Source organism: Sinocyclocheilus rhinocerous, unplaced genomic scaffold (genome assembly GCF_001515625.1).
Source record: "Sinocyclocheilus rhinocerous isolate Xijiao unplaced genomic scaffold, SAMN03320098_v1.1 scaffold1708, whole genome shotgun sequence".
Classification (NCBI taxonomy): Eukaryota; Metazoa; Chordata; class Actinopteri; order Cypriniformes; family Cyprinidae; genus Sinocyclocheilus; species Sinocyclocheilus rhinocerous.
This window is the reverse complement of record NW_015648635.1, coordinates 168,205-184,768: the sequence shown is the minus strand read 5'-3', so window position 1 is coordinate 184,768 and position 16,564 is coordinate 168,205. Positions and strand designations below refer to the sequence as shown.

At 38.3% G+C, this 16,564-nt stretch overlaps 1 protein-coding gene across 1 annotated transcript in view; it reads left to right on the top strand.

The window, feature by feature from the left end:
* The window catches only part of mdfic (MyoD family inhibitor domain containing), a 66,716-nt gene extending 53,276 nt beyond the window's left edge, over positions 1–13,440 (top strand). The window contains exon 5 of the mRNA XM_016514828.1: positions 13,108–13,440. Within this exon, the coding sequence (XP_016370314.1) occupies positions 13,108–13,319 (212 nt within the window). The 3' untranslated portion in view covers positions 13,320–13,440. The remainder of the gene's footprint in view (positions 1–13,107) is intronic.
* The last annotated feature ends 3,124 nt before the right edge of the window (positions 13,441–16,564 follow it).

Sequence of the window (16,564 nt, the reverse complement as noted above, 5' to 3'; positions counted from 1 at the left end):
CTGAGACCTCCCCACACACACACACACACACACACACACACACACCAAGAGTTCTCAGATGCTGGAAGCATATTAGCGGCTGATAAGGACACACGCTCACACTCAAGAGACAGATTTACAACTTTCCTTAATTAGAATTTAAAAATGAAAGCTCTTACTCAATTAACAGACATGAGCACACACAACACGCTCAGTCCTATGAACACACACACACACACACACACACACACACACACACACAGGCAAACAGACACCCTTGAGTCTTGCATCTCTATAAATACTTATGGTGTATGTGTACCATAGTGTATTTCATATACACCAAACACTATTTTCCATCGCAGTCAATCACATACTCAAGGGTTTTTATATTATTATTATTATTATTATTATTCATGTATATATTTATTTTTGTAGTTCTTTTTATGTATTCATGTATTTCAGGCTTTCCTGAAATCAAAAACTTCACCTGAAACTGATTTATTTTATTTGCAGGTCTTAATTTTGTTTCCTTGCAGTTTTGTTAATTGTATTTAAAATATTTTTATGTTGTTTTTATTCATTTTTACGTTTAATTACATTTGATTAATTTATCTTTTTTTAGGGCTTTTGAGGTCTTTTTGAGATACAAATTTAGAGAGATACCATGAGGAGGAGACATAAAATAGATTAGGGAAAATAGATGAGAAAACATCACAGGACTGGCTCGAACCTGCGTCACCCATGTGAGTACCAGAGCTACAACCTTTCAGAAGCATGCATGTTTTACCTGACATATTGTCTTTCCAAACATTGAAACTGCAAATTGACCGTATATAAATAAATGTTAAAGATCGTAATTAAGTGTTAGGTTACAATAGGTTGTGCTGTATAGTGACTGGAATTCTACTTTCTTATATTATGTATGTATTGTCTATCTGAGACCCCTTAATCTGATTCGGATTCCCACAAAAATGGGAATTAAAAAAATTATATTGAATTTCTGACCAGCTGCCTGCTTATTAGCTGTAATGATAATGTGTTCTACCGTGTTCTTGTTCTTCGCTGCCCTTTTAGCAGCTCTGCTGTAAACATGGCATTTTCAAACACTCTCAGCAGCGGCTGGGTGAACACAAGTGCGCTTTTGTTTATTAGTTGTGTACCAGCTTGCGTCTCCATCCCTGCGTTACATCCCCAGCCTCTTTTCTTGCCTTTTCACGCAGAGCTTTGACGGACATGTCACCACGCGGCATAATAAAAGCAGCTAGGCTTTATGATCTATCAGCTGTAACACAGAGGCCCGCTTAGCACATCCAAAAGGGGCCCGTCTGCGTCTTTAAGCCTGTGTGGGAGTGGAGCACTAATAGGGGGAAATGTCTTGGACAACTGATTTGAAGATATTCGCTCAGAGCTCGGCAGGTGATGCGGTGTCTCCCCTTTTTGATGTGGCACAACACAGAGTCGTGTCAACTGATAGCTTCAAAACGCACAACAGTGAGACCTTATTCAGCCTCCTGCTAGTGCGACATCAGAGGAGCTGACATCTATTATGGTACGGAAAGACAAGTGTTTGAAACCAAATTCAAGTGTGCGTGGAAGTGTCAGGATTTACTACAGGCCCCGGCATCTTTTTTTCTTTTTTCTTTCTCGTTTTCTCTTTCTCTCCCCCGCACACACACCCTCCTCCTGCAATCCCCTTTTTATTTTATTTAATAAGGTGGTTTAAACCAAGCATGTCTATATGAACTCTGCAGGAGTGAGCATGAAAGGGTGCTGCCAGCCCATGATGAAAATATTTTAGTCGAAAAGCCCGGTCAGTTCCTACTGGGAGGGGAAATGGAAAAACAGAAGACTCTTTCATGATGCTTTTGGTAGAAACAAGTTTATTTTCATATAGTGAGAAATCTTATATTTATATTTATAAAAAATTATAAATTTTAGTAAGAAAAAGTTATTTTTAAATGTATTATTTTAGATGTTTATCTTTGACGAGTAATTATTAATAAAATATAACTATTTTATAGTATTGTTATTGAGGATAGTTCTAGTATTGAGTATCTCAATATGTTGAGATATTGATAATCTTGGTAGCACAAATAAGCTGTCAAAGTTTCATACTTGAAGTGCTCGTTCACACAAAAATTTAAATTCTGTCATTGTTTACTCACCCTCCACTTGTTCCAAACCTGTAGGAATTTCTTTCTTCTGCTAAACGCAAATATTTTATTTTGAAGAGTGTTGGTAGCCAAAGAGCTGACGGTAGCCATTGACTTCCATAGTATTTTTTTCTGCACTGTGGAAGTCAATGGCTACCGTCAACTGTTTGGCTACCAGCATTCTTCAAAATATCATCTTTTGTCTTCAACAGCTGAAAGAAATTCATATAGGTTTGAAACAACTTGAGGGTGAGTAAATGCTGAAAGAATTTTTTTTCTGGGTAAACTATCCCTTTAACATTAATACAAGCACTGATAGAACGATTTGGAACCTTTTTACTAACCATTTGAACCCTTTTTAAGCTGTTAACCAACTGAGATCATCAGATATTCACCCAGCAAACCCCAAACACACGTGTATAGACACTTCAGTTGAGGAATGGACTTCGAGGTGAAATATTGCACGAGGGAATCGTAGCGAGTGAGCCGGATGTCTGGAGGCAGATAAATAGCATCGGCTGGCAGTTAGGACACATCAGCCGTAAACAGTACCGGCAGCCATAAAAAGACGAACAGCTTTATTTCCCCAGCCCTTGCAGACACATCAGTGAGACGGACACAGTGCTCAGAGTAAATAAAACAAGCTGACTGGCGGGGAGGTTAGACTGGGAGCTGAAACATCGCTCCGGGTCCCATAATAATGCCCTGTAGGGCTCACGTCAAGACTCTCCAGTGGGACTGAGCAAGTGCTTTTACCTCCCTATTTGTCGCTCACCAACTTAACCCGGTATTCACACTGACACCAATACAAAACACAACATTTGCTTTCTTTTCAGTAGTGCTTGCATGGATGATAAAATGACACATTTATATTATGCATAATTTTAGTTTTAAATTATTGTACAAGCCATTTTTTAATATATACATGTTTTGATATACCCGCATCATTGACCGCCTTTCAGTTCAATTAATTCAATTCAATGCAGTTAGCTATAAACCAATAAAAATGAACTACAGTTATGCTAATTCACAAAATTTTCTAAAAATGGAAAATAATAATAATGAAATGTAATTATTAAACTTGGGGTCTTTTGTCATATTGCCATGTATTACAGTAATTTTACCAGGTTAAGAGGGTTTTAGGCTCTGTGCTTCATGGTGCATAACTACACTATTTAACTGTGGTAAGATCACTTTAATGTTTTTGCTTATTTCTTTACTAGATGATAGTTTGTGAGCATAGTCGTTATTGTATTTAAAATATACAATTTTTAACAAAAGAACAAGGTCTCAAGCTGTTCATGATTTTGATGTAGACATGTATAATAAAATAAATGAGAGTAATATAATATTCCTGTACATTTTATGGTAAACCCATTAAGCGCTAGGACACATGATTGAATGAACATATGAGTGTTGATTTAATATTTCTTGATGTTTATATTAATTAGGATTTAATTGTCAAAAATATTTAGCTCAGACACACAAGTTGGACAAACGGGAAATATTAGCAGCCCTCGCATTATTCCAGTTTCATCAACCTCGTTTTAATTAACCTCTTTGAATAATTAACCACACGTTATTATCAAATGAAGCAAATAATTGAGGTGCTGACTCAATTTGTAATTTGACGATTTTCTACCTTTTTAATTCATGCGTTTCCCACTTTGAAACCAAGGAAAAACATTTTACAGTAACGACCTTAATGAACACGGACTGCTGAGACGAGAGGGAGCCGGAATAACACTGTCTGTAGTCAGTGAACACAGACAGACTGGTCAATCCCTTGAGGAGTCTCCGTATGTGTGTGTGTGTGTGTGTGTGTGTCTTTCTCTCTCGTTCTCTCTCAGGAGGAGCTGATAGGGCTCAGGGGAACTCTGTGGAGAATCTTTACACGGCCCAGTATGGGGAAAAGACAGGAAACGGCCTTTCATTACAGTATAGAGGCTCACACATGTGGGAGAGATGTCAGAACGACTCTTTCCTCCAGTCTGCAGGCATCGCACCCGTCCACTGGTCTGCTAGGCAAATCCTCTCCCTTCAAACCACCTTGGGACCAGGATTACTGAGATTTTGAGAAGGTACCGTTCCCCTTTGTGCCCTCGAAGTGTTGACATCCTCTTTGTGTCCGGCTAGCTGCGCAAAGCCACATCTCGTAGCAAAGTGACTATCAGTTGGCATTTAGAGTTCTTTGGTATAGAACAGACACCATATGGCTTGCCTGACCCCGGTGTCAGTTCTTAGCTGGTTGTAACACAGGTGCTCTTTCCCCTCCCGCTCACGTTCTGTAGGAGGGTGACGGTGGCCTTCCCCCAAGATGCTTCATCATGGGTCTCGCCGGGCTCTCGCTCTTTCAGGCGGACGTTTAACTGCCACACAAAACTGAATGCTTCACTGCTTCTTCAATCATTCATGTGACAGTTAGCAGCCAATGGTGGCTAATGATTTTCTGTCATGTTCGGTGCGCTGCGTAACCGCGTATTAGATATCGGCGACGGATGGACACATCAACTACTAAAATGGCTCTATTCCCAGGGCCATCAAAAGACACAGCTGTCCCAAAGTGGATGAAATATTCTGCCACTAGTACCTGCATGCGTACGGTTTGATTTTTATTAGTCACCTGCTCGGTGATCTTTTTTATTTTTCAAAGCATGAGCAAAGAGTCTTTTTAAACTTTGAAAGCTTTTTTATATTTATGTAAAGTGGACTCCCTGGTGGAAAACTAAGTTATACTAAGTTTAGGTGGTCAAACTGTGTCTTGGAACATGGTTAAAGTCAGAAATGACATTTGCAACCCATTTTACTTCCGTAATGTGTCATATTTCAGTGTAAAACAGAATATTCGATGTGAAAAGCATTCCACACCGCAATGGAGCCAGACCAGTATGTGAGTTCACAATGTCTCATCTTGAAATGCCACCGGCTGCAACTTTTTAGACTTTTTGTCTGGGATGTGGAAGCTGAAGGTAAAGTTCGCCCTCAAGAGCATCACAACAATGATTATTTTAATAAAAAAAATTGTATTTGCTCTGCTGCATTAACTATCGGCAAGAAATTCTGCATTTCATACAACAGTAGCCAAAAACAATAACTATTTGATCGAACGAGCCGTTTTAGGGGGGTGTGGCTGACTCTTAACTTTTATAAAGAATATCTCTTTGGATTTGAGACTTTAGTCTTTGCAACTTTACAGATCTTCTTTATGCACCAAGAGCTTGTAACACTCCAAAGAGAAAGGAAAAAATGAAATCGCATCATATGACCCCTTTAACTTTATTTTTTCCCTTTATTTTTTGCAGCCTTAGTGGCATCTGCAAGAAAGGAAGACAGACAGACATAGCCAGACATAATTTTCTTCGTACACTGATGAATTGGACAGACCAGGAGCATGTGTTCATAAAGTAAGCTTTTCTGTTGTCATCTTAACTAATCAGCACTAACTAGATTGACAATTTCCAATGTGAATGGAATTTCATACCGGAACAGAGCCAGACCTGAATGCAAGCTTGCGGTCTTCTAGCTTTAAGTTTAAGGATGCACAGTTTATCTAAATCATGACGTTTTCAGATTATATTGGCGATTTTGAATTCGAATTTATTTATTAGGATAAACCCATTGAGATGATATGAGTATCATCTCATTTCATATATCACAATCATCAAAAAAAATAAATAAATTATACAGACAACAGACATTTAATATACTTATTAATTTTTAAAAATACTAATATATTAATAACACATCTTTTATAAATTTTGAATTTCATTTCTAAATTCACTTGTAGCATTTGAAACGTTTACATTCACATTCATGCACTTAACAGATGCTTTTATCCAAAAACGACTTACAATTTGTCACAACCAACAATATACATTTTATTAGAAAGCTAAAATAGGAAACTGTTGTTTTTAGTTTTAGCCTTTTTTCATTATTTTTTTATTTAATAATTTGGAGAAAATAGTATATAGAATTTTAATATCATCTATTGTTCAGTTGTTGGCCATAACATGATAACAGTCAGTCCAGGAATTTAATATCCAAGATGGTCTACCAGGTCACCTTGGCCAAATCAGCTAGTAGTCCAGCTAATGACCAGCTAGAGACTTTTTTTTTTCTTCAGTGGGGTTTTATTCAGGTAATAAGATACCATCTCCCAAGAAAACCAGTAGAGAAACTTCCACAGACTTGGTCAGCAACTCGGGGAAATGAATTGTGGCAAATTTTTTCGAAGGACGCTACTTTTCCTCCAAAAGTTTATTCCCTCTCAGGATGTGTCAATTTACGCCGGAGAGAAACTCCTGCACCTGGAAATCCGGAAGCTGCATTGATGTCTCCCGTATACCTTATTCATGGCAACATATGTCGAGCCCGGCTTTCCCCACACATCAACATCGTTTTCTGGGCGCACGTCTCTGCAGGCACCCTGCCACTCGAGTGCCACAAGTATTTATTATTCAAACAACTGTGTTCCTGTATTCTGTTTTTTTTTTGGAGCAGAGGAGGAGCAGAGGTCTGTGTTTGGTGTTTTGGACATGCTCAGCTACCTTCTCCATCAGTGACCGCTCCACATCAAACCTGTCCCTGCCAGACTCTCCCCCCTCCACCCTATTAGCCCCACAGGTATGAGTTACAGCGGCCGCCTCTGCTGTGCACACCAAAACTTCTGTTGTGCTCAGCTTCTTTGATTATGCAGACAATTAAACGCAGAGTTGATCATATTTTGGGGATGTTTTTGTCTTGTTTCCTTGCTAGGGAAAAAAATTTGTGCATTATTGCTTCACATCTTAAAGGTAAAAAAAACCCATCATCCAGAGGTTGGTGTGTTGCGTTATAAGAATAAAATAACAGTTCTTGCTTGGGTAAAAAATAAAAAAAGTGTCACTCACTCAAGCATTTTCTTGGTTTCACTTTTTCCTGCACATAAAAACACACAAACGCACACACATATCCACAGAGTAAAGCCGTCTTTGAGGAAAAGCCTTCCTCTATATATCCGCGGCTCCATCCTAGCCTCCCTGTGCTGCCAAAAACTAGCTTCACTTTGCATACAATATTCATACCGTGTCTGAAAAATGAGGCTTGAAGGTCTGGTCATCTGAAAGACCGGGCAATCAGCGATTGTCTCTGGTCCTTATAAAAAAGAATGGTTCCTCTCCATGCGAGGAGACGGCTGTGAATGGAGTTTTTTTGATGAGTGACACCCTCAGTCATACTGTTGCGTTTTATGTGTGCTGCTCATTAATAAAGAAACACCCCAGAGAGGGCAACGGGGGAGAAACTCTGTCAGCGGAGCGTGTGCGCGCGTAACTTTTTTGTCTTTTGAAATGTCAGGTGCAATTTCAGCTCTGTGATCTTCTGAAAGCAATACTCGGTCCCGCAGTCGTGTAGCTGTTTACCGTCTCTGCTTTTCTTCTTGACTCCTGTCAGTTTGCGTAACAAGGTGACATGTTTGTGGGATAGATGAGGCAGTGGAAAGGGTGCGAAAATACTTTAAGCATAACTCCAGGGGTGTATGACAAATAAATCATTCATGTATACACAGCTAACCAGTGATCAAAGGCATTGGCGTTTACTAGTAACACACGGGTGTGATGGATATCTTTTGGGCCCTATAGTAAGACACTTAGATTGGTATTTTATAATATAAAACATATTTTTATAGAAATAGCAATGCAATAAAAAAACATTGTAAGTTGAAGTACTTTCAACTTTACAGCAGCGTCTTAAAAATACATATGAGTTTTTTCCTCGATGGCAAATCTGAAATATGCCTGAAAAGCTTTACTTTTAGCAAATATGTAGCAAATATTCAGTCACAAAATGTGTATCTGGCAAAACTGACATACACGTCAGTCTGTTATATATATATATATATATATATATATATATATATACAGTATGTTATATGTTATAAATAATAAATATATATTATAATATAATTAAATTAAATTATATATATGTGTGTGTGTGTGTGTGTGTGTGAAAAAATATATATATACACGTACAGTATGTATTTATATTAAAAACATATATATGATGGCAATAACTGTGATTCATTTGGTTAATAAATCAGCATATTATGTAATTCATTTGAATTTTTTTTTTTTACATTACTTGATAGCACTAATCATTTCTTGCTATAAAATGAAGCTATGATGATTTTTGTTAATGGTGGCAGTTTTGTCGCTGTATATGCATGAGTTTGCATGCTTCTGCTAGTGTGTGACCATCTGCTGAACAAGGTCATATTCTGCATTTTTTTTATGTAAATGTTATGCACAGATGCTATGTTATACAAGAACATACATGCATCTCGTAACAAGACTGTTTTCAGAATCACCCCTGCATGCAAAATACAGTTCTGCACTCAGCAAGAGGAAGTCATTTAAACCTGTTAGCTTTTAGTGAGCATATTAAATGTGTCAACTTGTAAGTAAAACAGTGTGAATGCCTACAATATTCATGTTTTTCTATTTGTCAACCGACAGTTCATCACAAATTCATGACAAAAGCCTCTCAAATGCCTGCAGTGGGAATGCTCCGCACAGCGCATTTCTTTTTGAAAAGACATCATCCATTATGGTTCATCATTGGAGATTTGCATCCTACGCTTTCAAAACGAGATAAATATTTTTCTATCATAAATTCTTTAAGCTTGTAAGCCATGAAAAAATGAAAGCTAGCTGCTCTTATGCACAGTAATTTTGCGTTTTAAAAAAACACTAATGGACTTGTATGTCAGTCCATTTACTGAATAATTAACAGCTGCATCGTGTGCACAATGCGCAGCCATACATTATTGATCCCTTGGTTGTTTTGGACTCCTCTAGAGGGTTTTTATTTCAATTAATAAACACTCTGTGGTTGGAATATGCACACACATTTCTAAGCAGCATGGTTTGTTAGGTTTTAAATAATACTGTGCATATATATTAATTTTTTAATCAATTTTATGGTTTCTCTCATCTTTGTAGAACATCGATGGCTCAGAACATTAGGAGGAGCTTAGTGCATTTTCCAGGCATGTTGAGCTATGATGATTCTCATATGGGTGATACAGGTTTGAGTTCTTCTAATCAAACTCATGATATCTAATTTCCTGTCATTTGACACTATATCTCAAATCCGGCAAAAAAAAAAAGAAGCCATTCTGAAGGACAGTACACAAAACTAGAATGACATTCAACAATATCATCTGAAGAGTAGCAAACAAATTCATCCAAGGGACTACTTGAGTTTAGCTCACAGTGGAACCATAAATATTCAAGGTGAGTCCCACCTCTAGGGCCACCAACACACCTAAACTTTTCACACTAGTAAATTTACTAGTAACTTACAGTAAATTTGCTGAGATATAGATGTAAGCAGCTTTTTGTGTAGATGTAAAAACAGGAGGGTTGTTAGGTATCCTTTGGAAGGTTTTAGAAGAGCTTTTGTCGCTCAGACGGTCGTGTTGCAATGGAAAGGAGGCCCCAGTAGTGATTTACCAGCTTAAAGTCTGCGTCTCAAGGGCATTTACATTATCAATTAATGGAATATTTAAAGGCTTAGCTTATGGAAATGTGGCTGACTGAAATGGCTATCCATACCTCTCAGCAGGGGCTGTAATTACACTTTCAGAGCAATTCAGTGAGAGGAGGCCAGTGGAGGAGAGCTCTCAGTAAGTCACCTGACCAGCCCCAGGAAGCCACACTGGAGCTCACAACTGTATAATACGGTCGCCACCAGCTTCTAAAGGCATACAGGTATATGGAGCACAGTGAGGCAGCTTCTGTGTGAAGACTTCACCTATCAGTTGATCCTAGATCTGTTCTTGAATTGCGTTGTGGTGAATCTTTTAGATCTTTGTGGAAATAGACACCGTGAACAACTATTGCATTTTTTTTCTGACAAAAGCAATGGTAAATTGGTTGCTTTCACTAAATTTTCAGATGGATAATAATAATATAATCATATCCATTTTCTGGTCAAATTACTGTAGATGTGTTATGATTTAACACTTGTCATATCCTAACTATACAAACAGACAAATAAATAAATTATAATATAATATACAGTTTAAAATAACAGTTTTCTATTTTAATATTTTTTTTTGTTTATTCCTGTGATGGCAAAGCTGAATTTTCAGCAGCCATTACGCCAGTCAGAAATCATTCTAATATGCTGATTTGATGAGCAAGAAACTTTTTTAAAATTATTATTATCATTGTTAAAAACATTATTACCTGTGTTGTGCTGCTTAATATTTTTGTGGAAACTGTGGTACTTCTTAACAGAACAGTGTTTATATAGAAATCTTTTGTAACGTTGTATGTCTTTACTGTCAGTTTTGTTCAATTTAATGCATCTTTATAGTGAACATATATATTTGACAGGAATTGATGGGATGGAGTTGGGGCTAGACTCGAACCTGCATCTCCCACATGAGCGCTACAGTACTATGTGGTAACCACAAGGCCATGGCCCCGCTGAGCAGAATCGAGAATAGATCATCACGGAGCCATTGAAGGATATGCTTACACCTCATTTAAGGTTTGTGCTGTCTGGGATACCAATGTCTGGCGTCTGCGGAAAACACCAAGCAGAAGCCGTGCAACACATTTCATTTGCCTTGTTTAGTGAGGATAATCCAGAAAATGTGTTTTTCTGCTCCGCAACTGGTCTGGCACTGAGACAAAGACATCGTATTTCTCATGCACAGTTAACCTTTTCATTAAACTACATTGCATAATTATCGCAAGAAGCCCCGGCGTCCTCTATTGTTGTTTAATTAGCCAGTTAATGTTGTTAGTCTGTGCTGCAAACCATTCATTTGTCTTGCTTAAGGAGCCTCTCTTGCCGTAACAGAGAGGAAATTGAGTTTGTTATTTATTGTGAACAGAGACAAAGTGATGGTTATTAAATTTTAATAAGCTCCAGTTTACACTGCTGAGTTGTTGATGACAGCGAAGGCTTTATTACAGGACGCCGCTAACCACCGATGAGCAATGAACTGGGGTTTTTGCCACGTGATGCGAGCTTCCTAGCTTTTTCACGGAAATGGGACTTTCTGTTCTGTATACATCAAGTTGTCCTGTGAGAAAGTGAGAAGACATGGCATACTATATGTGAAGTTGCAGTCGCGTATTGATCCTGGTAATATTCCTTAGCACTTAACCTTTACACTAGCTGGACGGGATATGAAGTCCCTTATTGAATGTGTACTTTAATGCCTTCCTCTTGTGACGGGCCTAATCGATAGCCTTTGCTTCATTAGTTAGCAGAGCTATCAGTTTTCCCTCCTTCAAAGCTAAAATTTATCTACGTCTGACAAAAAAGGAAACCAGGTGCTTGTTAGACCAGGTGTTTTATGTCACTCCTGTTACCGGCGTACAATACTAAATCAATACTGGTCTTGTTTGGTGCCAGATTTATGATTATATTTAGTATGAATAATAATAGGGTGTTTCTTCAACTTGGGTCTTTTTTGTTTGTATGTTAAGTGAACTTTTTAACTCCACCCCTCCCCCCAAAGTCATGAACTAATTTCATTTCTACTACATGTATTCTATTCAAATTCATATTCATATTCATATTCATCCATTAATTTCTACCACAAATTACAGTGATGGAAATGACTTTTTTGATTTTTTTTGAATTTTAAATGGTCAACTGTTTATTTACTCTAAGGCTTATTTAACAGCATTTTTATATCATAAACATATTAAATCATACTTTTTAGTATAATTTGACAAAATTACAGCTTGACTGGAAATGACGCACAGTAAAAATAGTAATAAAATCATATTTACTTTGTCTCATTTCATCTCATGCATGTGTTTGGTGATGTTTTTGTCTCACTTATTTATCTTTTGAGAAAAAGTATTCATTGTAAAATTGTTTGTTGTGGTGGAAATGACACGTGCTTGTCAGTCGTAATTTACTTAAAAATGATATTTTTCACACAATAAATATTGAAATGGTTTTTAGGGCATCTGTAATTTAGTTAATGATATTTAAATGATATTTAAAATAATATTTGTATGATGGATTGTCAGAGTTTAAAAAGTACTTTCAGAGTTTTAACAAAAATCAAGTGTCCGTAGATGAAGAAACGCATAGTAATGCTTGTGATTTGCATATTCAGGTGTCTTTGAACCATGAAGATGATCCAAGACATCGTTGCAGCTTTCAGATAAAGAGTTTTATCCTGGAGGTTCTGTACATTCTGTTTTTATTTTCATTCCCCTTAGCTGTTTTTTTTTTGGATACACGCGATTAATCACCCTCAAACCCGCATCTGTTCCTCTGCACACCTTCATCTGAAATTCTGCAGTCGGATTCCCCGAATTGCATCCATCTTCCCCGTGCAATTGGTTGACACATTATCTCATTAAAATGTACAAAGAAAACTCCTTCTCTTTATCTGCGATAATCTAATTAGCATGAGGCAGATGGTTTAATAAGCGATATCTGCGCCGTTTAGCCTCCCAGACGCCCAGGTGGAGAGCTGAGGAGCCTCCTCTGGATGCCTCCTCTCTCCCTGCCTGTGAATGGCTCTCTTGGGCTCATATCATTGCTTCCTCTGCCTGAGGGTAGCAGCGCTCGTTTCTCTCCAGATATGAACACAGAAGAAGAAGCTGAGGGAATCAAACAAGATGAAACCCTAATTATTTTGCTTATTAACCAAGCCTAACTAGTTAACAGATGTTCAGAGGTTTGCACAGCGTATTAATGCATTCTTTCCTTTTATTTTTTTTCTTAATTTCAGATTGTTTGTCTCGTCTACATAGTTATCAGCGATAATGGCACTTGCCCGCGGGTGAAGATCAATATCATATTATGCAATTGGCCCGTTCCCCTTACCGTGAGTCTATCAGACGTGACTAGGAAGAGCATAAGGGCAGAGAGAACGAGAAAGGCCGTCATTAAGAAGAGGAAAAAGTCCAGTGACCAGATTACATTACAACCTTGTTTTTCCCCCTTCTGACAGTTCTACCGGCTGATAATGAGACGACGAACCCACTGCCCAGACGTGAACGCTCAGATGAAGTCCGGCCGACAGCCCAGCCATGGCCACTACATCCTGAATCTAGGCAAATAGGAGCCGGGCAGCAAGCCTTCGCTTCGAGTCTGAAGCGGAGGGAAAGATCCGCTCAATTACTTCCCCAACTTTCAGCTGAGGTCTTCTTACTGACCGGCTGAGAGGATCTGTAATGAGAGCGGATTTAGAATAAAAAGATGTGCACATCTACAAAGGCAGAAGGCAGCTTGGGCTCAGATTGATGGCTGGAAATGGTGGGGAGGTCAAGGCGAACCCGTGAAGCGTCGCCCCGGTGAAGGATATGGCAGAACGGCCCAGCAGATCCAGAGAAAGGTGGTCCGCTTCCCAGCTCACCCAAAGCCTCATAAGCAACACAAATGGAGCTTTGCTCCACTTGTCTACACTCTGGAAAGACCTTAACGGCCCCCATTAACACAAACCAAAGGGAGGTCTTATGGAAGGCAGCCATAGAGTTACTCAAAAGCTGAAAGTCAGAGGCTGAAGACTTGGGAGAACCAGATTTTCTTTTAACCAAAGAAGAGGACCTTTCTTTATTCTTTACCGTTTAGATTCGTATAAATGCACCTAAATCTTAGCCTATTTGGCTATATTAAAATATAAATCTTCCAAAATTTCTTTCAGTACTTTGGCAATAAATTATGCAAATATAATCATATAATTGAAAAAATATGATATGAAAAAAATCTCACGACTGATGAAACAAGTACACCCCATCACTACCTGGATTTGGCATCCAAAGTTACTGTATTACTAGCTTCTCATTTCAAGTTCATTCGCAACTGTGACCTCTGTCCTCATATGATCTGAACAACATGCCAGTTAAATGGTCTGTGAACTAATCAGCCTCAGAAACACTTTCAAAGGAAATTGATTATTTCTGAAAGAAAACATGAAATTAGTCTTGCACTTCTTGCCTTAGGTTAGAGATTAGAAATCGTGCTTATGCTATCTAATTCAAACCAGTGCCAGCTCGCTCGGAGAGAAAGGACACCAGAAGTTAATTACACTCAGCTGTGAATTGAAACAATATCTAATTGCATGCTGGATTAATTACAAGCATCTGTGGTGTGCATGCCTAAACAAGAGCCCTCATAAATACCAGCAGGTACATCAACACAGATGGGAATTCTCCAGCACAGCCCTCAGTTTACATGGAAAACGCACTACTACTGTACTACTTGTTAGGTAAGACAAAGCCTTTGGAATCTTAGAATCTTAATACTTTCTGGCTATTTACCCATAACTGAGCCTATTTATCCTGGTATTAATATTTGTGTCTGGTCAGCTGAGACAGATTGCTGTTTACACCTGGTACTGCAGATAACTTCTTAAAGATAAAATCTTAAAGTGTCTCCTGTGGCCACTTCTTATTGTGCCAATGTGTTTATGTATATGTGTGTACTTTTGTCAGGTTTTCCTTTCTTTATGAGGGCCAAATGTCTCCAGATGTTTCTGAGAAATGTGGCTACCTTGTTGTCTCCATGAGTAAAACAGCATCATAATAGAACTGAATGCTTTTTCATATCTAAAAATACCAAAACTTTAGAGTGGAGTTGAGCTTTGGGTTAGTTACTCTATAGTAATTATAATTAGCTTAATTTAAGAACAATAGACGCCATTGGGAAGTCCCCGGTACATTTTCTTCGTTATTTCTTCGGCATCTGTGTAGGGTCTCAGTTTCAGACAGATCATCCCTTCGCTTCCCTCCCGGGCACTGATCAACTGGCGTGTTTACATACAACACTCTTCAGTTTAAAGGAATTTGCATAGTCAAATCCCTTCTCATATTATAAATGTAATTAAATCTCTTAACACAGAGGCAACCTCTGAATGCTTTCGCTGCTGAAGCACTTTTCCCCCCGCTGTTTTACAATCAATTAAAATGAAGGAGATTCACAGTCATCGCCGAAGCGCTCTGATCAGCATCAGCTGCGAGTTTATGATGTGCGCAAGACAGTCGCAATTAATGCGTGCCCCGTGCTCGCAGGCGTTCTGCGCCTCAGGCCGCCTCGGGAGAGTCATATCTAACTTTGTGCGGACTTCAGTCAAAACTAAGACTTTGCACTCATCAAGTTTGCATTAAGAATATTAATGCCCATATTAATTTTGTATTGACCTTTCTTGGCCGCCTTCATCCGGCAGTCCAAACAGAGAAAGAGGCAGTTTTAATTCCCCAGCTTGAAGACAGAGAGCCTTCGGCTAATGAAAAAAGGCAGTCAAACTGAGCTGCTCACACAACATATTAAAATAGCAAGATCAATAGTCCACTCTAAGATTATAGCCAAACATTCCCATATTCCCAAACAGCAGGCAGGAAAGAGTACAGCCCTTTCTGTTGGATGCCAGCAAATTAAATCAATAGCACGACTTTAAGCTCAGACACTGAAAGTAATAGGTTTTAAATATTTGTGATGTCTCCGGTGAGCGTTTTGTGGAGGATGTCTATTTTAGGATACTCTTACTGCAGATATGTGCACAATTCGCTGTATTTATGCCATTCTCAGCAATATTTGGAAAGATTGTGGTTGAAGTGTGTTTCTTAACTTTTTATGGTCCAATGGGACATTTTACTGTAGGATAAATTTAAGGGGGTCTGAATACTTTCCGTACCCACTGTATTTCTACAGCAGGGAATCTCAACACTTTTTTGGTTCATGACTAATTTTTAAGGTTCTAAAATTTTTGCAGCCCATGTAAAAGTATTACAGAAACTCTTTAGCATCTCTGTTATATTCTTAAGAATAGCACATTTTGACATTTAATTCGACATTTGACATTTGACATTAATTTGACATTTAATTTAACAGATTAGTTTTTTTAATACTTCCTATCATTCTAATGCAACTCGTCCAACCTTGAGATGCACATTATTTTGGAGGGATTCAATGTGTAAATAACGTATATTTGATTCCAAATTATCTATAAGAAATCGCAGTAAATCACAAAGTTTGTGATTAGTTAAATTAATAAGACATCTCACATGATCTCACAGAAAGTCTGAAATCAACACATTAAATCTTTGCCTCTTAGGTGAATGAACACTTCTCAAAGTTCATTATTTAATTCGTTTTCAGGATTCACGTACTCTGGCCGACGTGTTTAGTTGCAAAATAAACTTCAGCAGAGACCGACGGGACGAAAGGAGACACGTTAAGACTTATGTTGTGTTTTTCTAAAGTCGACTTTCTGTGTAAAGATCACTCAGGAGAAATTACATTTCTGCTTTGATTTAATTAAAGCTAAATATTGGCCAATCGTCAACGGCCAGCCTGGTGGATGCTTGACACTATAATTATCTCCTGAGGTACTTTGTCTTAAAGGCTGCGTTCGAGCGTGAAACCAATTCCAGCATTCACTCATCAGGGGCCACGTCGCCTGGCTCTGT